Consider the following 23237-nt stretch of genomic DNA (forward strand, 5'->3'; position numbering starts at 1 on the left):
AACCCGGTTCCTCAGTGGCAGCAGGAGTGATTCTCAGCTGGGGTATGTTGTGCGAGAGTCAGTCTCCAGTTCCACATTTGTGACAATTGTATTTCGTCCAAGGAGGAAACAGGTTAAAAATAAATGGTGGCAAAACTTGCCAAAGACCTTGAGCACTCCTGGAGCTTTGGCGTGCTGCTGGCCACTGGTAGGAATCAGGTTTGGTTGATGAGCTCTAAGCCAACTTCAGGCTACACTGAAATCCTGAGCATCCCCACTGAAAACACTGTTCTATTGTTATATACTGGGATACATGTGCTGCTTGTGTGCACAGTGAAGGGGCTGTGTATGCAGCCAGGTGAGCAGCACTGGGGCTGCCAGCCCATTCCCCATGGTGATGCTTAGTGGTGTGTAACTCAGTCCCTTGCATGGGGCTGGAAGGGTAGAGCAGAGGGCAGAATGCGGACAGATGAGAGAGATATTGGTGAACAAGTGATCCCATATTGGAGAGATCTGAAGACCTTGAGGAAGGGTCTCTTCCTCCGTGGAAATCTCAGGATCAGCTGTGGGACCACCCAGTGCTATTGGAAAGGACCTTCTCAGAGCAGGACCTTGTGCAAGTCTTGCTGCTTGGCTTTTACCCTCCTATGAAACACCTCCTGTGACCAGTCCCCCTGCTAGTGGGGCAGAAGCTGCAGAAAAGGGGCTGCAGCTCTTGTGTCCTGCCCTACCTCCTTGGCAGGACAAGATGTGATTTTAGTGGTGAGTTCCTCCTAAGACCACAGCAATCTTCTCCCAGCACTCCAGTTTCATGGGAAGGATCCTCCCCAGGTCCTTGAACCATAATGACAACACCTCTCTTACTTCAGCTCCCTCCTGTGCTCCCCCCAGGTGTGGTGTTTGTACCTCTGGGGTACTGGCTGCTCTGTGTTGGTGGGTCCCGCATGCCTTGAGTTGTGGCTGACCAAATGGACTTGGTGTCTTCCCTGGGACACTGAGCTGATTTCCAGCAGCTCCTGAAAAGGGCATTGAATGGAGGTTAGCAGGGGGAGGTACAGGGTGGTGGCCTCTTGGGCTCCTGATTTTGGGGGATTTTTTCCCTCTGTGTGTTCATACTGAGCTATCATGACTGTTGATCTAAACTTCTGCTTTGGGTTGTCTCTTTGCTGCAGGTGAGACTAGTGGAAGAACAAGAAGAGGCTGAGCTGTGATTGAACCAGGAGATTTTGGACAGTGTCTGAGGATGGTGAGTATATGTTCTATTCTGCCTCTGTCCTCTGTGGGTGGTTTTGTGCTTTCTTTGTCCAAATCTTGTTCTACTGCTAAATTTATGAGACTAAATACAAGAATGGGAAAGAAGAGTGCTAGAGTATTGAGCATTATATATAATAATAGAGTTTTTATTACTGTCACCTAGATGCTGTTGATAGGCTAAGTTTACCCCTAAACTTGTTATTGGAATATCCCCTTCTGCCTCCTTGGACTACTGACATAGTCATCCAGTTCTTGTGGCTTACTGGTTTATTTTGACTTTAAAACTCAGTGCTGGGTTTCTCATTCTCTTCCTCTGTCACCTCTCAGTGAACACTGTGTTAATCATGTGCTCTGGTGCTGCCAGGATAGCAGAAATTTCACAATAGTTAGTCACAGAAGAACATGGTATAAAAGAATCTGGAAAGACTGAAACACAGCCAGATTGCTGATGAACTCGGGTAAATGCCTCTAATGCCTCCAGCAAGAAATACCCCCAAATGTGTGTGATCTGATGAGGTGAAGAAAGCTGGAAGCATGAATGTTGGAAGCTGCGCTGGAGTGTTGTCAGGGAGCTTGGAGGCAACAGGGTGATCTGCGTGTTGGGCTGTGGGTGTCAGGGAGCCAGGGCGGAGCTGCAGTGACACGGTTTTGTCATCAGCATTGTGCCCACCTCTGCCAGAAGCAAATCCTTATGTTGGAAGGAGCATAGAGGAGACCAGCAGGAACAGTGCAAGGGGCTGGGAATTCAAATTGAGCACATGAAAATTTAGGTTAAACATGTTAAAAGTAAATAAATAAATAAGCTGGCAGACTGCTTGAGCAAATAGTGACATCTCCCATGGGACTGTCCCCCGTGGGATCTGTTAACAGCTGGAATAGAAAAGGAAATGTGCTCTCTGCATTAATTGAACTGTCAGCTCTAGTAGTTATGCTGCAGCACTTCTGGTGTGGTTCCTATCCTCATACTGCCTCGTTTTGCCTCAAGATCTTCTGTGCTGTCTGTTGGAAGAGCTTCTTGCCACTTCAGGTTGAGGAGCTTGCTCTAAGGTGGAGAGATGAAAGTATGCCCTTGTAACCTGATAAAGTGTCTTCCAGTTGGAGTTACCCTGGTGTCAGTTGGGAATTGTAAAAACCCAACAACTTCTCAGTATGGGATTGAGACGAGAGTGGTGCAGGTGGTAAGACCCTGGCACAGGGTGCCCAGAGAAGCTGTGGCTGCCCCATCCCCGGCAGTGTTCAAGGCCAGGTTGGACAGGGCTTGGAGCAACCTTGGTCTACCAAGGGCTCATAAAACAACAATGAATTGTTTCTGGCTTACCAGGTCCCTGAGCTGCAGATCCTGACAGGTGAGACACACACCAGGGAGATGCTCCCCCCAGGCTCTCCCTGCGGTGTTCACTGGTGCCCCCTTGTCACTGGGTATCTGTGTTCAATGGACCCAGCCAGGCCTTTTCCGCTTTACCTGCAGGGATTTTTTGATGCATTTTCCATGTGTTTATTCGCTTTTTTTGAATAATTTTATCTGGATACATAGAATCCCAGCCTGGTTTGGGTGTGAAGGGACCTTAAAGCTCATCCAGTCCCAACCCCCTGCCACGGGCAGGGACACCTTCCACTAGAGCAGGTTGCTCCAAGCCCCTGTGTCCAACCTGGCCTTGAACACTGCCAGGGATGGGGCAGCCACAGCTTCTCTGGGCACCCTGTGCCAGCGCCTCAGCACCCTCACAGGGAAGAACTTCTGCCTAAGAGCTCATCTCAATCTCCCCTCTGGCAGGTTAAAGCCATTCCCCCTTGTCCTGTCCCTACAGGCCCTTGTCCAAAGCACCTCTCCAGGTTTCTTTCTGTTTTCACTGCGCTTCTTCCCAGTGTATTGACAGATACTTATTCTGACCTGGCCCTGGTCCACCGTTAGTTGTAACCACAGATGGTTTGGTTTCTTCTAGAGAAGAGTCTTCTGCTTCTTATTTAATACCTGAAGATGACTTTACAGTTTCAAAAGACCTTCTGAAAAAGATTTATGAGGGGTTTATGTTTTATTAAAACATTCCTTTGATTTTTTTTTTTAATAATTTTTTCCTTTAGAAAAACAAAAAACAAACAAAACCCAAAACAAAACAAAACCCCCACCCCACTCATCCACTGTTTTGGGAAGGGTGTAGGCTTTTTGTCTCCCATGCCAAAGGTGAGAAAGCAGCTTGTAATTGTGAGCTGTAGAAATAAGCACTTACCTCCACCTACTTTCCTGAGCTGCTGTCAGCAGCTGAAGGTAAGGAGCTGATGTGAACTTCTGACAACCTCCTCTGAGTCCTTTTGTGACCTCTCTGGAGGGTTTGACTGGAGGTAGAGGCAGGGCTGCAGGGAGGGATGGAGGTGGGTTGCTGGTTAATGAGTGCGTTGTTGCTGGTTAATTCGAACTTCAGGGCTGGACTTCCCCACGCAGCTGCTGGGAGGGTTGGCTGGAAAACCCATTCCCTGCAGGCATGCGGAGTGCTTAGTTACTGCCCCGTGATCACCACAGTCAGAGGGCACAGCACCAATGTCCTCTGCTTAGCAAGGGCATGCCCCAAAGCTTCTACATTACCCCGCAGCACCCCAAATGTGAATCTCGAGCTGTGCTCCCCTTTCTGCTCCTACAGAAAGTGCTGGTTTCTTCCTTTCTCAGTCTAGTGCTGATTATGAGCTTTGTTTGCTTTGATTGTAAGGCTTCTCCTTTCTTTCCCAAAGAGTAGCTTCTGATGAAAATGACCTTCAAGATAGCGCTAGTGGTGGTTTAATCCTTAACTGGCTAATGGCAGTCCTAATGAGAACCCAGTACGGTAATACATTACCTAAAACTCACCTGGCTTGTAAGTGAGCGCAAGCTGCTGCGCTGCTCTGCTGGCAGCTCCAGCTCACTGTACAACTCCCACAGCAGCATTCCCGCTGCTTGCTGCGGAGATAGTGGGACTGAGGACACCTGGGTTTCCATGGTGGTTCACACCCCTTGGAGGGGACCTGGGCTCTTAGTCTAGGTGGGTTTTGCAGGTTGCCATCCCTCGTCCCCTCTTGCTGACGTATGGAGTTGATAGCCCAGTCAACAGCCCTCGACTCCTGTCCTTTTGTCCCTCTTCTCAAGGTCCTCTTGCTTCATATTTCTGTGGCGTGCTCACCTCTGGGCAGCTTTCTGAACAAATACTACATGCAGCATTACAGATCTATAACCTCTTCTGTCATCCTGTACAGATGAAAAGATGGCACTCACCATCCCAGGCCTGATTTACAGGGTGTAAAATAGTAACTTCTCTTCATGCAGGTTTAGGGGTTTATTTCTGGGAGGCCACCTCAGTAGCTCAGCAGCCTTTCAATTCACCCAAGGACCTCCTTAGGCTTTGAGAAGATGAACTGTTTTTGTAGAGGGACCTGGAACAAAGATGCCCTTTGTGCAACAGAAGTATAGAAGCAGGACAAGATGTCCCTTTGTCCACAGGTAGTCAGCTCTCTGCATCAGCTCATGTTGATCTGCTGAGTAGGCAGTGGAGAGAAATAGCAATACGTGTCTGAGTACAGTTCATCTGGTATCTGCTAAGCAGAAAGGATAAATTCTAACTGTTAAGATGAGATAAAGCATACAAGTCTCTCCCTTCCCCTCCTTACTCGTAAAAAGTTCGATAACCAGTTCCTACCTTGATGTTCATTGAAAATACTCAGACCTCGGCAGATAAAAGCTAGAGTACCCTGACACCACCTCTGCTGCTGGGAGCACCTCAGCCTGCAGCAGCCACAAAGGCTCAATGGCTGCCAGAACCCCAGGCTGTGGGGCAGAGCTGTCCTGGCTCCCACGATTTGCTCCTGGCATCCTGAGCTGCATCCCCACTACAGTCAGCTCCTCCTGCCAGGTTTTCTGTCATTCTTCTCCAGCTGGATGCAGACATGGGCAGTCTGTGCAATGGGTGTGCTACCAGGGGCAGGGCTGTAGATGCAGATCTCTGCCATCCATGGCCATATCCCCTTGCTTTCCCTCCTCCCCATCTGCACCATAGGTGAAAAGCTCACGTATAATATTTAGAAGGGATGAAAGTGGTGCCCTCTGCCTACTGAAGGAGTATTTACAGTAATTTTATTTGTGTTCCTGAAAAGAAATAGAGGATAAAGATGTGCCAGGGTAGGGAAGGGCATACCTATGCTGGGAAGCCTGAGTCCAGTGTGCCGGTGGTAGAACCTCCCTGCAGCAGATGGGACCGGTTTTCCTCTTCCTACCCTTTGGCTACTTGCTTCCACCTTTCTGCAAGTGATAAGACTCTGCCAGCACCTGTATTTCACAAGGGGTCTGGTCTCCTCCCATACATCTATGTGTCATTCGAGCTCTTTGAGGCATTGGAGATCTTGACTTGCGTGGACTGTGATTTTTGAAGGGGAGAGATTGAGCTGCCAACCGCTGAAGAGGAATCGGAGGTGTTTGGGCAGGGTGGCTGGTAGCTGCTCTTCGAACCACCTTTTCCCTGTCTTGCAGAATGCTGGGCTAGCCCTTAGCAGCAAGATGTGGTTCAGGGTGTTGGCTGGCTCCAGAGATTTCAGCACCTTTGTGGTTGTGCCATGCTGCCAATGTGTGTTCCCTGGGCAGGTCACCCTGAGAACCCCTGTGCTGCAGGCTGGGTCCTGGTGCGTGCAGGCATGTCTCCGTCAGGAATATCATCTTCCTTGATGGCTGCAGGATGGCCCCTTGAGCACCTGGCCTGTCTTTGCCAAGCCCTGTGCTATCTCAGAACCTCCAAATCCCTTTGGGGACCTTGAAGAGAGGTTGCAAGCCCTTTACCTGCGCTATGTGAGCAGAGACGGAGAGGTGGGGGGAGCAGCACAGGAGAGAGCCACTCACAGCATGAACACTGCAGTGCAGGTGGGAGGAGAAAGGGTTAATTACAGCCAATTGGCCTTAAGAACAGGCTACTCCTGTTATGTTCAGCTCCCCTCTTCCTCAGAGTGCTGAAACCTTTAGGATTGTGGTGACTGGGAAAAGACAAGGGAGGTTTCTGTCTGCACATACACACGGCACTCGGAGGACATGCGAAAATAACCTTGTCCAGTTGGTGGTGGTTGGTGGTGATGGAGCTGTTCAGGCAGGAGGCGTCTGAGGTGCATTCAGGAAATCCCCTCAGCTAAGCCAGCAGGACAAGCCTGTCCCGGCCCCAGCGGGCTCACTGCCACCGCTCCTGTCCTTGTCTGCCTGGCTAGATGGAAACGAGAGCAGGCGTTTTGGGAACTGCTGGAGGAAGAGGTGGAAGTGGTGAAGTCTGAGTCCAGCTCCTGAAACTCTGGGAGCCTCTGAGATGCTGCTGAATTTCAAGGCAAGGTCTAGTTCTGTTCTCACCAGGCTCAGCACTCGGGCAGAAGTTTGAGCCATGTGCGAGTCTTCCTAATGCTAAAAGTGCAAAAACATTTCATTGAAAGTAGAGATCTATTTGTGGATGTTCAGGTCAGCTTAGGTTGGAAATTCAAAGTAATGCTCTGATGAGCAGCCTTTTAATGCAACTGCAGCTTAGGGATACAAAGGTCCTTCTGCAACTTGAGCTGGAAACAGTCCTTGTGCCAGGCCTGAGGTGAGCACTGGTCCTGAAGATCTCACTGTGAGTCAGAGCTGACCTCCTCCATGGGGTGGTGTGTTAGAAGCACTGATCAGGTGCTGTATGCACTTAATACATGAAACAGTGATATGTGCTCTGACTGTAAAGACTTCTGCGTGTCTGCTGTTAGTGACAGATGTGCTTTGGTGCTTTTCTCCTGATACAGGTCAGTATAAAAGGCTCCTTGCACTTTTTGCTGCTCTGGTTTCTCAGCAGACCTCAGGCATTCACCCTAGAGAAGAGCCTGCGGGGAGAAGGGCACCTCTCCTACTACTTAGTCTTGGCCAAGACAAATCCATAACCTTGTCCATAGCCCTCTGCTCAACTTGTGTTGACTCTGTATGTGATACAAACACGTTCTGGTTTGTGGGTTCCTGCTGGAGTCTGGTGCCCCTGAGGGCTGGGCAACGCCACACATTTGCCCACCATCCACCATGTGAATGGTGGAGTGGGATGAAGCCGAGGTGGTGGCTTCTCTTCAGGCATGGTCATGTTTCCTTCTAGGACTTCTAACCCGAATAGCAAAGCCCGTGTGACCATGGTCTGTGGGGTTCTTTCTGTGCGTATTTCCTCAGCAAGGAAGGTCACTGAGATGCTTTTTGCCCAGGCACTGCTGCCCTGCACTGAGAGTGGGCAACAGGTCTGGGTGTTGCAAAGCTAAACACCCAAGTCTTTTATCTGACTTGAGAAAAACCTTTCAAGGTGCTGTTGGTATGGCTAGGTAGAGCTGTCTGTGGTATCTCTGGAGCAACCACATCTAAGAGGAGCTTAATGACTACAGGTTGTGCTCAGTTTTGGTGGTCCAGGAGCAAAAAAGGTGCTATGATTTGAGCAAAATAGTTGGGCCTTGGAGGATTAATGATGGGCCAGGCTTTAATTCTGCATTCTAAAAATGAGATTGTCACTCTGTCTCAGTGGTGGGACGTGGAAAGCAGAGCAGCAGCTGGTGATGGAAGTGGAGATGGCATTGCCCAGGAAGCTGCTGCCCTGTGGCTTCTGTGACGGGCTGTGACCTGAGGAGCTTGCAGTTTGCTCATGGACTTGGCAAACAGGCAGGAAAAGTCAGCTCTTGGGGGGCTGGGCTGGGAGCTGGGTGTTCATCCCACAGCGTTTCCTGCACCCAAGGTGTTTCCCAGAGGTCTGTAAGCATTGCTAGAACAGAGTTGGTAAAACTTCCCATGGGATTTAACTGTCCTGGTGGTGGGCCCAGGAAACCTTGTGCACACTGGGGACCACACTCTGGCACGAGTGCTGGTGAGAGTTGGAGACATCCAGCTACTCCCTGCACACACAGGAGCTCCTGGGAAGGAGGACGTAAAGGCTCAGGAGTGTTAGGGCCCCTCAAAGCAGCTGACAGGAAATCTGGAGAGGGGCTTTGGACAAGGGCCTGTAAGGACAGGATAAGGGGGAATGGCTTTAACCTGCCAGAGGGGAGACTGAGATGAGCTCTTAGGCAGAAGTTCTTCCCTGTGAGGGTGCTGAGGCGCTGGCACAGCGTGCCCAGAGAAGCTGTGGCTGCCCCATCCCTGGCAGTGTTCAAGGCCAGGTTGGACACAGGGGCTTGGAGCAACCTGCTCTAGTGGAAGGTGTCCCTGCCCGTGGCAGGGGGTTGGGACTGGATGAGCTTTAAGGTCCCTTCAAATCCAAACCTTTCCGTGGTTCTATGATGCAGCAGTGAGGAAGCCTCAGGGCAGCCCCTTTGTCCTGGGCAGCGGTGGCCGGGGCCGGCGGGAGGATCCCAGGCAGCGGTTTACAGGCGGAGGCTCCCGCTGACATCCGGACGCATGACCCGGGCGCGGCGCTCGGTGCCGGGGCACAAAGCCTCCTCGCCGCTATTGTTCCCGGCGCTCCCGCTGCACGAGGCCAGTGCCAGCGGAAGGAGGACCGCGGCCGGGGCTGCATCTCCCGGCAACCCGCTCCGCGCACGGCCCGGCGGGGAGGGGACTGCGGCGCTGGCATCCGACCGTCGGCGGGGTGCGGATGGGGACGGGACGGGAAGGGGAGGGGTGATCCCCCCGGCGGTCTCTCCGTTTTCTGTCTCGCCTCTCGGGGAGACACTTGGATGGCAGAGCCGTGCTCGGCGGCCTTCGGAGGTAGGTGGAGTCTGGTCGTCCTCCGCCCTCCCTCCTCCATTGTCAGCGGCGGCACCTGCCCGGCCGCCGGCAGCGGGATGGATGCGCCTGCCCTGCGCGGCGGAGCGGGGCGGCTGCGGCAGTCCCGGCGCGGCGGCTGCGGGGCCGGCAGCAGCAGGGCACCGGAGGAAGGAGATGCTGCTTGAGCGCGGCCGGCCCAGCCGCCGCCTCAGGAGATGAACATGAGTCTGCCAGGCCGCGTCTCCTGCTCCATGCTCAACTGCTTTGTAAGTGCTGCTTTTTTTCCCCCCCGCCTCTTCCCCTCCGTGCAGGCAGGGCTGGAAGCCAGCTTCCCCCCTCCAGCTCCCGCACTGACTGAGGCTGGGCTGCGTGCGGATCCTCCTGCCTGGCCTGGCCTGGCCTGGCGCGCCGCTCCCTGCAAAGGGGCTCCCCTTCTCCTCCCTGCCATGTGCTGTTGGAGGACACCATGGCCCCTGTCACTGCTGTGCTGCTGCCCTGCCAGGGCTCAAGGGCACAGCAGTGTCCGCATGGCGGGTTGAGTTGGCCGGAAGGCCCTGGCGAGCGTGGCATGGCATGCACTGCTGTGCTGTGCAGTGCCATGCTGTGCCGTGCCGTGCTGTGCCGTGCTGTGCTTTGCCATGCCACGCCACGCAGGCTGAAGCCAGTCCCTGCCTGGAGTTGGAAATTTACCTCGTGAGAGCAGCCGACCCCAGGGGAGCTCTGCGCTCCCACCGTGGCTGCGGCGTGACAGGCAGCAATGTGCAAGGCCTCCTCCTGTGCTGATGCTGCCAGGATGGTATTGTAGGGGGAGGGAGTCCTGAGCTCGGCATCTCTTATACCTTCTGGGAAAGGAGCTCTCAGAGGAGAGCTGATGCCCCTTCTTGCAGAAGGGCCCTCCTCCATAAAGGCCTTGTGGCCAAATGGGCTCTTGAGGGCTTCAGGAGATGCTGGCTCATGAAGAGAGCAGGGTTCTCAGCCCCCTGCCCTGCTGGTACTCCGGGACAGAGCTGTGGCAGGAGGTGATGCTCAGCCTCCTGCCTGTCCCCATGCTGCAGGCGAGGAGGGACTCGAGGACACCCAAGCCAGTGCAGGGCTCAGGCTGCCCTGTTCCAGTTCCTGCTGCTCACTGGGATTTCTTTGCAAGCTGCAAAATGGTGATGGGAGAGGATCTCTGCTCCCGGGAACCGCGCCGGCATGCAGCTTCCCTTTGTGTTCACCCGGGCCAGCGCCTCAGCCTCACGTCACTGGCAGGAGAGGCCCCCAAGCCCCCCATGGTCCCTAGTAACCAGTGGCTGCTGGAGCAGGTGCCTTGCCCCATGTCCTGGACCTGGAGAGGAGCTGGGCTGAGCTGGGTCTGGCTGCCCCACTCTGAGGTCCAGGGAACACTTCAGGCCAGGCTGTGCCTCTGGGTGCCAAAACTTGAGCGGCTGCCAGCGCCTTAACAGGATTCAGCATCATTTTAAATATAATGGAGCCAAAGGGATGGGTTCTCGTTTATTTGGATTAAAATTTGGGGTTATGGCCTGGGTGACTTACCCAGAAAGATATCTTATTTAAAAATATTATTTAATGCTTACAGAACAGAGTATTTCCTAGTAAATGCTGGCGCCTAGAGGAGCTATAGTTAGGGAGCAAAGAGGCATTCTAAAGAAAACACACTCACACACCAAATATGTGTGGAATTAGCACTGTCCTGGGCTCACAGCAGCGAGCATCCTCAGCTCAGTGCCTGGATGCTGCTCATTCATACAGCAAGCCAGTGCTTCAACAGAGTGTGGGATGAGGGTTGGTGAAAATAGGGACCGAGAATTCATGAGTGACCGAAGATTCACAGGCCCCAAACTGAGACTCTCTCCACTTTTCCAAGGATGGCGTGTCCAGGTTCTGTGTGTCATAGAATCATAGAATGGTTTGGGTTGGAATGGACATTAAAGATGTCCACTTCCACCTCTGTGTCCTCTCAGACCACTTCTGAGGCCGCTGTGGCTTTGCAGGGTGTCTTTCTGGGCAGGTCAGACTGCCCTGTGAGGAGGAATGCCCTGGGTGCTGTCACCAGTCAGTGACATGTTGTGAATTGGGTGCACTTAGATGCAGTTCTTACAGGGTTACATTTCACCCTGGCATATTCTCCTCAAAAAGCTTCAGGTTCTTCCCAGATCCCTTTGGGCTAAGAGTGAAAACAAAAACTCCCAAAAGCAAGCAGTCCTTATCAACATAGGGGGAAGAGTAGGTCAAAGCTGGACTGTAGACGGAAACCCTTTTGTGTCACAGTGTTTCTGCTGTGGTGCCGTAGTGAAGGGGTAACATTTGATGTGACAGATTACACTAGATCAAGATCCTGTGTGTGGTCCAGGTGTATCTGCTTGGCTTTCCAAATGCCACACAGTTGGAAGACAGGACTTGGAGACCTGCCTCAGTCTTTCACTGTGCTGTGGGTTTTCTGCAACAGCCAGAGGAACTGCTGGGGTCCTGCAGTGCGGAAAGTGTGGTCTGGAGGCAGAACAGCCGTTGCCATGCACAGGCCCAGGGGATCCCCAAGGTATTGGGATGCCAAGAGCATCCAGCATCTTAGATTTTGGGCTTTTCATGACACGTGCTGGCTGGTGCCTGTCTCAATGTGTGTTTTGTTTGTAATGCAGGGTGAAGAAGGCCCTCCCAGTTTGGAGTATATCCAGGCCAAGGACTTGTTCCCCCCGAAAGAGCTCATAAAGGAGGAAGAGTCGTTGCAGGTAAGGAAGTAAGAAACACAAAACAGCTTTGGGATGCGGCAGTTGTATCAGTTGTATCAGGCTCGACTGTGGCAGTGTGAAACAGCCCAGGCAGTTCTGCAGCCCAGGATGTGTTCTGGAGGCTGTGGGCTGGCCAGAGCCGTGGGTCACATTTGGACCAGCCGGGTCCTTCCATGTGCGTGCGTGGAGGCTGCTGGTGGCAGCTCTGTGTGTCCCGGCCTAGCCTTCCCAGCCCTGCCAAAGCACTGCGATCTGTACAGCATCTCCTCTGCGTCTTGGAAGTGGCATGATGCAATCCAGCACCGCGCTGGGTGTTCCCTGTCCGCCTGCACTGACAGTCAGGAACCGTGGTGCTGCCTGCATAGCTCTGCAGCAGGTAGATGCTCTCTGGGACGGGCTGAGTATCGGGGCTGGGCTGTGCTCGGTGCAGCTCTAGTGTGCCATGCAATGGCTGAGCTGGCCCTAGTACATGTTGCTCCTGGCATTTTCCTGCAGCAGAGCTGTTGGAAAGAGAAATCTCCATATGGTGCCAGGCTCCCACTACAAAAAGCCCTTGAAGGAGACCTGGGTACTGCTGCTGCTGTGCAGAAAGGTGGTATTGTGAGTGGGGGAGCCAGAGCCTCCTGGTGATTGTGGCTTCCTGTAACATTACCCAGTGCTCCTCGTCCTCCCCCTGTGGCTGGAGCCAGGCTCAGTTGTGTGTTCTCACTGCTGCTGCAGTATTTGGGTTTGCTCAATGATTGGCATCACCTTGGTGAATGGTGCTGATAAACGCAAGGACTGGAATGTGGCGGTGGCAGGATTGACTTAAAGGAGTGGATGTGGCTGAGGAGTTGCACAGGGTCAAGGCTGCAGGTCTGCGGCCTTGGGGAGGGGAAGCCGCTGGGAGGAGTCTGAGCTGAGATGACCTGGAGAAGAATGGAATCTGCTGCAGTCTTCTCTCTGGAGGACTGTAAAGTTCAGCCCTCCCAAAGGGTGCCTTACCTTCAGTCAGTTGTTACTTTAATGTACTATGAAGTGTGAAAGGCTTGATAAGAGGCTGTATTCGGGCACCTCTCAGTTTATTCCAGGATTTCCCTCTGTCAGTTCTTGCAGTTTTACCATCCCGTTTCTAATCTCTCTCCCTTCTGTTGCTGTGTGAAAGAGCCACATAAGCAGAAGAAACACATGTCAACTAAAAACAGCTCTGGCAAGCATGCATAAATAAACTGCAGAAATAAAAGAGAGCATATTCTCTTAATATCAAATAATTATCATTTTTAAAGAATATTCAGACAGATGCCAGTCTAAGGTTGGTTTTTTTGTACAGGTAACTTAGGGGAGAAGTTATTAGTACAGTTGTCACACATGATGCCTGAAGTTCAATCTTTAGGCAGTGTACACCCAAGCCATAGAAGCAACTTAGAAATAAAGACAGGTTGGTCTGACTTGTGCTAATTACAGTGTCATGAATTGTTCTTTCAGGCGCCCTGTCGAGCAGGGAAAGGGCTCTGGCTGGAAGGAGAAATCTTTGTGACTTTTCTCGCATAACTGACTACCAGCATCGCCCAGTGTTGGTGGCATTCAGGGCACACAGGAGGCTGCTGGGCTGAGGACAAAGGACTCTGCTGAATTTTAGGCTGTTCTGCCTTCCTTTTTTTTTTTTTTTTTTTGAATATAAGAAAACAAAATTCAAACTTGTAGTGTCCCAGCATCCCCTGTTTTGAAAACCAGCCACAGCCTGTCCAGGCTGAGGGGGAAACCAGAAAGGCACTGGATTACCTGGATTTTATTTATTTTTTTGAATTCTAACCCAGGTAACTTCAGTATCATTTCCTCAGTGGTACAAATTCCCTCAGGGCCTTTTTAGTAGAAATTAGGCAAAACTCAATGTGTTTGCTTGCCTGGATTGGCAGCAGTGGGTCTTGCAGTGCTGCTAAGAGCCCCCTTACTTTAGAGGACGCAGCAGGATCACATATGCGACACTCTGCCTTGGGGCAGAGGACTCTGATCGCCTCAGGCTCTGCCTGGAGTTGTGCAGAGCACTCCCCAAGGTCTGAGCTGTGCCTGAGGTCCTGTCCTTTATCTTGCCACTTGTGCCAGGGCTGCGTTTACTCTCTCCAAAAGCAGGGACCGTAAATCTCTCTGCCCCCACGCAGCACCCTCATGCCAGATGCCCACAGGTAGTGTTCACAGCATTTGTTGTCACACCATCAGGATGTGATCCATCAGGAGGTGATTGGTGGCTTATAAGGCATCTTTGGAAGACGACCCATTTTGTGGGACTGGGCAGTGGTACCAGTGCTGTTCCGTGCTGTTGTTTGCTCTCAGTGCGTGAAGAGCACGTTGCTGTGAATGATTTCCTGCAGGAGATGCACTGTGGAGACAGTAGGAAGAGTGACTCTTGGCATTTATGGTGCGCAAAGTACTCTACATGTGTCTTGAATGAGTGATATCTCCCTTCCAGGTCCCATTCACTGTGTTGCAGGGTGAGGGAGTGGAGTACCTTGGCCATGCAAACGACGCAGTGATTGCCATCTCCAACTACCGGCTTCATATCAAATTCAAGGATTCCGTGATCAATGTAAGTCTGGATGTGCCTTTTCTGCTGCCTGAACCATAATCTCTCTCACAGTATTTTGGGGGAGCATAAGCCATTCCTGTGGTCTGTGGCACAGGAACTGTGCCTCTTGAAGGATGCCAAGCCTGATGCTGTCTCTAGTTACTTCTGGTCATGCAGTTGCTGTTTTGCTGCTGCACTTTGGTGGGTGGAAGGGGTTTTCCTTTTGATAATAGTTAGGTCTTTTCTTTGCTGTTCTTTTTAAATTCAAGCATTAAACTTGGCAGTTTTAAGACTGTTAAGGTCTCCTGCAAGCCAGTTTTAATGAGACTTCTACCTGGAGACCAACAACCGAGAGACAAACAGTGGGAGCCTGAGGCCTTCTTGCACTGTCTTGACTTGCCATCTTTTATTGCAGCTTTTGTTTGGCTCAGTTACCTGTGCTTGCCTGGGTGTGATTTAGTCAGGAACTGGCCCCAGGTGGGAGGCTACCCAGGGACAGAATAGAAATCGGAATATTAATTGTTGAAGGAGGCTCTGTGCTGAGTCATGAAGCTTCGTAAACCTCAGAGTGGATTTGTAGTTTGAGCTAGAAGCTCATGCTTCTTGAAGGAGCCGTGACTGTGTGTGACGGCCTGCAGGCGAGGCTGCAATAGATGTGTTTGTGTGATGTGGTATGTGTTGTTATGCCCTACATCTGTCCCTTGCAGGTGCCTTTGAGGATGATGGAAAGTGTGGAGTGCCGGGATATGTTCCAGCTTCACATTGTCTGCAAGGACTCCAAAGTGATCAGGTATCTGTTTTATTGCTGTATTGTAGATGTCTCTGCAGTCTAGTTGCCATGATCAGCTCTGGTGTTTCCCCCTGTGCTGCTGCTGGAATTGAGCTGTTCATGGCCAAGGTTACTAACACTTGGTGCTTGTTCTGTTTCCTGGTTAAATGGAGCAGAGCTGGGTGTGTGTGCCTTGGCTGAATGAACATACCCACTCAGGAGAATTTGCGTTTGGATTTGCAGGTGCCATTTTTCCACGTTTAAGCAGTGCCAGGAGTGGCTGAAGAGGCTGACTCGAGCCATCGCCCGCCCTGCTAAGCCTGAGGACCTCTTCGCATTTGCCTACCATGCATGGTGCTTAGGAGTCTGTGTTGATGAGGAGGATCAACATGCACATCTCTGCCGTCCAGGTAGGCTCCTGGCCTGCACCCTTCCTTCTCTTCTGCTTAGAAGCACTGCAGTGCACTTTGAACTGTTGTTCATAAACCGATATTGGGCTATCTCTTAAGCTCTGCTATAGCCATAGCCCAAGTTCATCTTGCTGAGGGACATCCTGTACCTGGCCTAGAGATCCAGCTGATGGCCAGATGCGTCTGGATATCAGGCACAGTAAAAAAATAATAGTAATAAGCACAATAAGGAACATTCTGAGCCAGCAACGCATAAGCAGCTTTTCCCTTTCCCCTTGTGAATGAAGAAAACCTCCCATACTCCCATACAGTATTCTCATCATGATGCTAGTGAGCTCAAGCAGGCTTGGCCCTGGATAGTAAATGTTGTTGGCTTTGAGGCAGCATAATGAGTATGAGCCCAGCCACTTCTCTTCTCCAACAACGAGAAATGCTGTGCCATTCCCGTGGCCAGGTCTGTGGAGATGTCTGGGTCATCCTTACAGGCACAGCTGCAATCTTTGAGCCCATAAAGAGAAAACCAGAGCTGTGGTGGCGCCCTCGTGTGGATTGGGAGTTTCCCTTCTCTGGGACCACAAAGTTCACTTGCAGTTGCTTTGTCTTTAAGCAGCTTCTTCATGAATGAAAGGGGATTAAAATGAGTGACAAACCTGGCTTTAAACTTAAAAATGTGCTGATACTAGAGGAGAGAAGCAGTACCCTGAATGAAATGTCCAAACACAGGCTGAGATGGCGGGATGGGGTTGAATAGTATAGCTGAAGGAGATACCTAAGAAAAGCTGATAGAGAAAAGGTAGACTACACATCCTTGCTATGTCCCAAAGACCAGCAGTTGGGAGATACTTGCTGCCTTTCCTTTAGAGAAAGTATTACTCTCTAGTATAAATAAATTTCCTGTGGAAGTTGTTGCTGCAGGATATGAGTGAGGCAAAGAGCTTGGCAGTATTTATTTATTAACAAGATTTGATACTGAACAAAGGCATCCAGAATTTGTGAGATGAGGCTAAAAGATAAGAGAGCAAACCCTGAGTCAACCTCTGCGAGTGCAGTCTGGGAGGAGGAGGCACATTGGGTGCTCAGTACTGCTCTGCCATGGGGTTCCTGATGTCCATTTGGAAGCTGCCTCTGTCAGAAGGGCAAAAGTGGATTCAATTAACCCCCACACCTTCCCATATGGACATGAGAAGGCTGCTTCCATGCCACTCTGTGCCCTGAGAATGAGAGGTGATCTGGCTTTCAAACTAAAAACAGAGGAACCCCTGTGAGGGGCAAGTCTTTTTGGCTTCCAAAGCAAGATCCCTGCCATCAGCTGTCCTCTAGTTTCTGTCCAGCCTGTGAGAGCTGCTATGGAGCAGCCACTGACATGTGCAGATTTCCTCAGTTCTGCTTAACTGTCCTGTGCGCTGTTCTTCCAGGAGACCATGTGAAATACCGGTTTGAGATGGAGCTGGTGAGGATGAGCTTTGACTTGCAAAATGTCTGGCGCGTCTCTGACATCAACAACAGTTACAAGTGAGTGTTTCACTACCAGGCTGTCCCCACTCTCCTCTTTCTGTACCTTCTCCTCTCCACAGTCCCCATGCGGAGCAGTGGGTGAGTCAGGCTCCAGCTAATCCTCCATCCTGGCCTTGATAACCCTCAAAACATGAGCCAGATCTCCTTTCTTTCTGCCCTTCACATCGTGGAATTGAAGAAGGAATAAAGCCCAAACATCTAGTGGAAGGTATCCCAGCCCATGGCAGGGGGGTTGGGACTGGATAATCTTTAGGTCCCTTCATGAACACTCCATGGTTCTGTCAGAGCTAGCAGCAATTGCAAATGCTGAGCTGGGTAGTTTATAATGTGGTGACCATAATTCATCCTTGAAGTCTTTGGTGAGTCTTGAAGGAACTGTCCATTGTAGGGACAGCTTTCTGGTCAGTCACTCTTTCTAAAATGCTCACACTGTTTGAAATGAAGAACACAAAGGTTTCATGAAGTCAGGCAGTGATTCAGCTCTGCTGAGAAACTGGGTGGGTCGGTGGAGGGCTGTGGGGATGTTCAGAGGTCCTGGCAGCAAGTGAGGCTTGGTCAGTCTGGTGCAGAAGAGGCTGAAGGGGGATCTGCTTGCAGCCTGCAGCTGCTGGAAGGGCATTTGCAAAGGTGATGGAGTCTGCTGACAGTGGCAGACAACTGAACAAGGTGCAGCTTGGGAGGTTCAGACTGGACGTGGGAGGGGAAAAAATGCATTCCCCAGGAGTGGGGTGCTGCACTGGGGCAGATACCAGAGGTGGGGGTTCTCCAGCATTGCAGCGGGTCAAGTCTCAGATGATCTGGTGTTTAAGGTGGTTCCCTGTGAGCAGGAGGTTGGAGTAGAGATCCCTAGAAGGTCTTTCCCACCAAGCATGTCAGTGATTCCAGCCTGTCTTCTACTGAAGAACGCAGGAGCTCTTGGAGAAGCACTGCTGCATTCTTTGCAGCGGGTGGCATTAAGCCAACAGGATTTTATCAAGCTTTGACAGATGTTTTCATTTCTGCCTTCCCTTTTAAGCCTTTTCTTTAAATTACTCGTATCCCTCAGTCTTTTCTCTCTGTCTCAGCTGTAAAGCAGCCACATCACCTCTAGACCAGCCAGTTCCAGGTCACTGGTTTCCTGTGGAGACCATGAGAAGCCTGGGGAAGTCCCGGCGGAGTTCTGCAGTTTGCTGCCTGTTCTCTTTTCACCAAGAATCCAGGCAGCAAGTGCTAGTTTTGGGGGTTGACTTAGAGTTCCTGCTTGGCCTTGCTGACCACATTGTAGCTCTTGGACTGTTAACATGACTTTGATGGCATTTACACAGGTTCTTCAAGGATGTAAAGTAAAAACTTTTCCTGAACTACTCAGTTTTGCAGTGCATGCCCTGTAGGTCCCTGCCCTGGGCAGTCTCTGCATGTCTGTGAGAGCAGTCAGGCTTTCTCTGCTGCTGGATTCTGGGATGTGGTTCTCTCTGACTGCTTCAGAAAGTTCAGCTTGGATTTACCATCCGTGGTTCACTTCCTGGTCAGTAATACACAGCCATTGGCCGACTTCTCTAAAGACAGATGTTTTATTTCCAACCAACCAGGGAAGAAAGAACTTGAAACAAACCTCAGCGGGCTGGGTGCAGGCCTGGTTCTGCTTCCCTCCACCTGCTGGGTTCCTACCTGGGGATCCTGGCAGGCTGCAGCTTCCTGCAGACATCCCGAGACCTCCAAGGTGGTGTAATACACTTGTGTAACTCTTGCTGCTTTGGGGAGTGTGTCTTTAAATCCTGCCTTGGCTTTTGATCATTACCATCTGCCTCTGTTCACAGGGTTTGGGTTACTTTTTAAACTTTTGTAGTCCTTTTATCTTTTACTTCCCAGCCTTGGCAAAACAGTATTGTTAGAGACAGGATACTCCAAGGTAACTGCTTTGTTCAGTGTCTTCAAGTCTGTTCTGAGATGTCCTTAACTGGAAACTTATCTTCTTCCTGGCAACAGCCGTCATAAATTTAGAGCAATGCAAGCATATAATAACCTGGTCTTGATAGAAGTATCTTATTTCAGCATAAAATGATAACAAAATTATTACATGATCTCTCCGTGGCTCTCACATCTTGGGTTGTCTGTACACCCTGAGACATGGACACGCTCTGGCGCTCCCCATCAGTACCCAGGCTGTCTGAGACAGGAGTTGTTTCATATCTGTGGGTTTGGTGCACACGTAATTCCTTCAAAAAGTTTAAAAATATTCACCTTTCCTTCAATGTTGGTGCTTGTTTTTAGCTTTGATCTTCACAGAGCCACAGAATGGTTTGGGTTGGAAAGGACCTTAAAGCTCATCCAGTTCCAACCCCCTGCCACGGGCAGGGACACCTTCCACCAGAGCAGGTTGCTCCAAGCCCCTGTGTCCAACCTGGCCTTGAACACTGCCAGGGATGGGGCAGCCACAGCTTCTCTGGGCACCCTGTGCCAGTGCCTCAGCACCCTCATAGGGAAGAGCTTCTGCCTAAGAGCTCATCTCAATCTCCCCTCTGGCAGGTTAAAGCCATTCCCCCTTGTCCTGTCCTTACAGGCCCTTGTCCAAAGCCTCTCTCCAGGTTTCCTGGAGCCCCTTCAGGCACTGGAGCTGCTCTAAGGTCTCCCCTTCAGGAGCCTTCTCTTCTCCAGGCTGACCCAGCCCAGCTCTCTCAGCCTGGCTCCAGAGCAGAGCTGCTCCAGCCCTCACAGCATCTTCATGGCCTCCTCTAGACTCTCTCCACAGCTCCATGTCAAAGGCTGAGCACTGTCTCGTCCTGGGGATCAGTTACTCCTCGTTCCCAGCAGATTGTTCTATAATTTCCCCTGCAGAAGTTTCCACATTAATCTCTTCTTGTGCCTTGTCCCTTGTAGATAGGGCTTGGTCTGGCAGCTTCTTTGTGGGCTCTTCTGCTGAACATCAGCATCAGTAGTCCTGATTTTCTGCTGTGACCTTGTGCATCTATTAGACATTCTGGCAGCAGGCTGATACCTCCAAGATGTTTGAGAAAGGTCTTCAGAGTTTTAATCTTTTAATAGGTCATCTCTCAGAAGCTGCGTGGTGTGTCTCATTTTTACTGGTTTGGGTTTAGTTTTTTCTAACTTAGGTGCACAATTGGTTTATCTCATGCCCTTTGGAAGCATTTACGCTCTTCTAAAATCCTTCATTTGTTCACTGTGTAACTCTGCCAGCCCTGTCTGATGTTTTTGATGCATTTTATGTGACCACTGAAGAGCATGCTTAAATAGCTCTCCTATATGCAAGCTCTTTCCTTTTCCCTTTCTGAAACTCATTGCTACTGTCATGGGAGCTTATCCCCTCTAAAAATATTGTTGAATTCTACTGTGTGCTGAATACTGTAATAACAAAGTGATTTTTCAGTTATTCTCTTGTAGAGCAGCTTACGACTGAAGGAACAGTCGTGTCCTCATATATTCCTTGGCTGACAGCACCAAGAAGCAGCTGATGGTGTCTAAAAATGTTGCCTTTGTCTTACGCAGTATCGTGATGCTTTTATGTTTTGTGTGGAGGCAGCACAAGTCTCCCATGGCAGTTTCTGCCCTTGCAGCCTCTCAGTGTCAATTCCAGCCTCTCGTGCATGTTGTTACTGTCGCTCCAGTGGGTGGTAGTGCAGCCTCAGTGCTGTCCTGTTTCTCTTTGGACTTGGGATTTGCGTCTGTGCCCATTCTGCGTTGCTGCATCCTGGTAGCTCTGAGCCTTGCACTTTTACCTTCACATCTTCCCGGAAGATGCCACACTTTGTTCACTAGCTCAGCCTATTTTGGTCTTCCTACAAAGCATGAAATTCAGGGTACCACTGATGATTTTCCTCATATCCAGTTTCTAGGATGCTGTTAAGCCAACAAACACTTTTTTATCCTGGCTTTTCAGTTCCTCTACTTCATTTTTTGAAGTTCTAGCCTAGAAAGACAGGTCTTTTTGTCTTGACCCCACTGCCAGTTTTTATGTGCCCTGCTTAAATTTGGCTTAACTTCTGGAGGCTTACCTGTTTCCTACCTGAGTCTTCCCGAAGGCGACAGAGTTTTAATGACTTAACTCTTAGAAGTTATGCTTCTGAACCTTTCCTGTACTGTCTCTCCCCAATTTTTAGTTTAAGACATCTCCTGTAATGTTTCATTTGAAGTGTCAGGGAACTGGTTGTGTTTTCATTTCAGTGAAGCCCCTTCTTTTACAGACTTAGCTATTCCGAAAGGTCCTCCAGATCTTAACCGATGCTAACGCTCTTCCACATATCTTTATTCTCAGTCGCACTTCACTGCTGCTTTAATTTCCTGTCCAACTTCACACAGAGAATCTGAGGCATTTCAGAGATGTCCAGGCGTACGTCCTACCACAGACGTCCTCATCTTCAGCTTCTTACCTGACAGCTTTAATTTGCTTCCTGGATTCCTCTTCCTCACCCTGTTGTTTTTATCCTGTAGACCAACCTTGCTTTGTGCCTGGGGCTTTCTGAGCAGCTGTCTAGATGCTGGGTGAAGAAGTGCCATCTCCTCCCATGGCAGGCAGCTCCTCGCTAGCAGGACAAGCTGAGGAATAGGAAGCACTGCATCGTGCCCGTTGCCATCAGCTGGGATAGCCTGGGCTCAGGGAACACCAGGCCACCGTCTGGAGCTTATGGCTGGACAGTTTCACCCCCCTCGCTTTGCTTCCCATCTGCCCTGAAACATTCCTTCTGAATGATGTGGGTTATATTCTAGAACTGGAGCTGCTTTTTGATGTTCCTTGCCCTACAGGGCTGTGTCTGCCTGGGCTGCTGGAGCTCACCTGGCTGTGTTTTTGTCTCACCTTTGCTGTGTCCAGCACGAGGCTGTGTTTTGTCTCTGAAGCCTGCGACCTGTCCCACATGCAGCCCTGTGCTCGGAGCAGCAGGACAGTAGCTGCAGTAACGAGGAAGCCCCTGGGCTCCTGGATTTTCCCCTGTACTTCATTCTGCTTGTACTGCTCTCTCTCCTTCTCCCAGCACTCTGGCTGGCCCCCTCTTTCCCTTGGCTTCCCTCTTGCCCTGCTGATAATGTACTTACAGTTTGCTTCTAACATCTTTCTTGGGACATTTGCAATCCTGTTGCCTCCTCTCATCTCCCTCACCCTCCCCAGCTGAATTTCCATTTCATCAGAGCTGCTTTGCACATCAGGGGCTCCTCTGGTCCTACAGCTCTGCACGGTGAGGTTAGGTGCCCCCTGCTCTTGCCTGTGCATGCTGCGAGTTTCTTCCCTGCGGGACTGGGTTTGTAGGGACTTGCCCATCACATTCCTCTTACTCCTAGTATGTGTTCAGATGTGCATTAGAAATCTGATTTCTGTCACCCCACCAAACAAGATATGCTCTTAGTTACCCCTCATGCCATTTCATAGCATACACCAAACCACCATTGCCGTCTTTTTGGGAAGAGTTGTATCTTCCTTGCAGAAAGATGTGTAAAGCTTTAAAAAGTGGTGACCTGTTTTCTGCAAGGCAGAAAGTGGCAAATTGTCATTTACCAGAAGCACTGTGTGCTTCTGGGTTTGCAAGTGCTGCAAGAACACCCAAACCCTACACAGAATTAATGACTGTTCCCCTAAACCTTTCTGAATTCTTACAGGCATCCTTGGGAAGTGCTGGGGTGCTTAGTATGGGCCCAGAGACGAGGCCTGGGGTGAAAGGAGGTTGACTTCTCTCAGCTCATTCCTGACAGTGTTTTTCAGGTCACTTTTCCATGTTGAGACTGTACTGAGACAGATATGAAGAGGAGGAGCCAAAGTCCTGTATACTGAGTCTGGGGATGTGTGAGCTGCTCCTGCCCTCTCTCTTCACAGCTTCTCTGGAGCAGATTTTTGATGACTGAGTCCTCATCTTGCCTTCATCCTTTTTCTTTTCCAGGCTTTGTTCCAGTTATCCCCAGAAGCTGCTGGTCCCTGTCTGGATCACCGACAAAGAGCTAGAGAACGTGGCTTCATTCAGGTCCTGGAAAAGGATCCCTGTGGTGGTGTACAGGTAAACATGAACCCAGAGCAGTGCTCTCCACCAAGAGAGCTGCCCTTTTGCTTGTTGTCTTGCACAGGGCATTGGGAAGCCATTAGGGAGACTGACATGTTTGAAAAAAATGGGAGGCTGGTTGAATAGGTGCACCCAGCCAGTGTGTGCGTTGTAAAATGTACAGTATGGAGTCAGCCTTAGACTCTGTTAGCAATTACTAAATCCAGATATGAGACTTTGAAAATACCAGAGCTGCACAACAAAGGACAACCCTGGGAAATACAAAAGCGAGGAAACAAACTCAGTGAATTTGTACCTTATCTCTTTATCTTCACGTTACATGGTTGGCTGTCAGATGCTGGCAAAACACAATGTATTACTTCCAGAACAAG

At 50.5% G+C, this 23237-nt stretch overlaps 1 protein-coding gene across 5 annotated transcripts in view; it reads left to right on the forward strand.

Annotated features, from left to right (window-relative positions):
• The window catches only part of MTMR4 (myotubularin related protein 4), a 58341-nt gene that overhangs the window by 20799 nt on the left and 14305 nt on the right, over positions 1 to 23237 (forward strand). For 2 of the 5 annotated variants that reach the window (XM_030474752.2, XM_030474755.1), the window contains exons 2-8: positions 1152 to 1225; positions 11563 to 11652; positions 14099 to 14215; positions 14902 to 14984; positions 15207 to 15373; positions 16789 to 16885; positions 22750 to 22863. In XM_030474752.2, the coding sequence (XP_030330612.1) occupies positions 1223 to 1225; positions 11563 to 11652; positions 14099 to 14215; positions 14902 to 14984; positions 15207 to 15373; positions 16789 to 16885; positions 22750 to 22863 (671 nt within the window). In that variant the 5' untranslated portion in view covers positions 1152 to 1222. Of the gene's footprint in view, positions 1 to 885; positions 1018 to 1094; positions 1226 to 8945; positions 9190 to 11562; positions 11653 to 14098; positions 14216 to 14901; positions 14985 to 15206; positions 15374 to 16788; positions 16886 to 22749; positions 22864 to 23237 lie in introns of those variants that run through there. The other 3 variants (XM_030474754.1, XM_030474753.1, XM_030474751.1) reach the window with 3 other exon arrangements.

This window comes from Strigops habroptila (genome assembly GCF_004027225.2).
Source record: "Strigops habroptila isolate Jane chromosome 13 unlocalized genomic scaffold, bStrHab1.2.pri S16, whole genome shotgun sequence".
In the NCBI taxonomy this organism is placed as follows: domain Eukaryota; kingdom Metazoa; phylum Chordata; class Aves; order Psittaciformes; family Psittacidae; genus Strigops; species Strigops habroptila.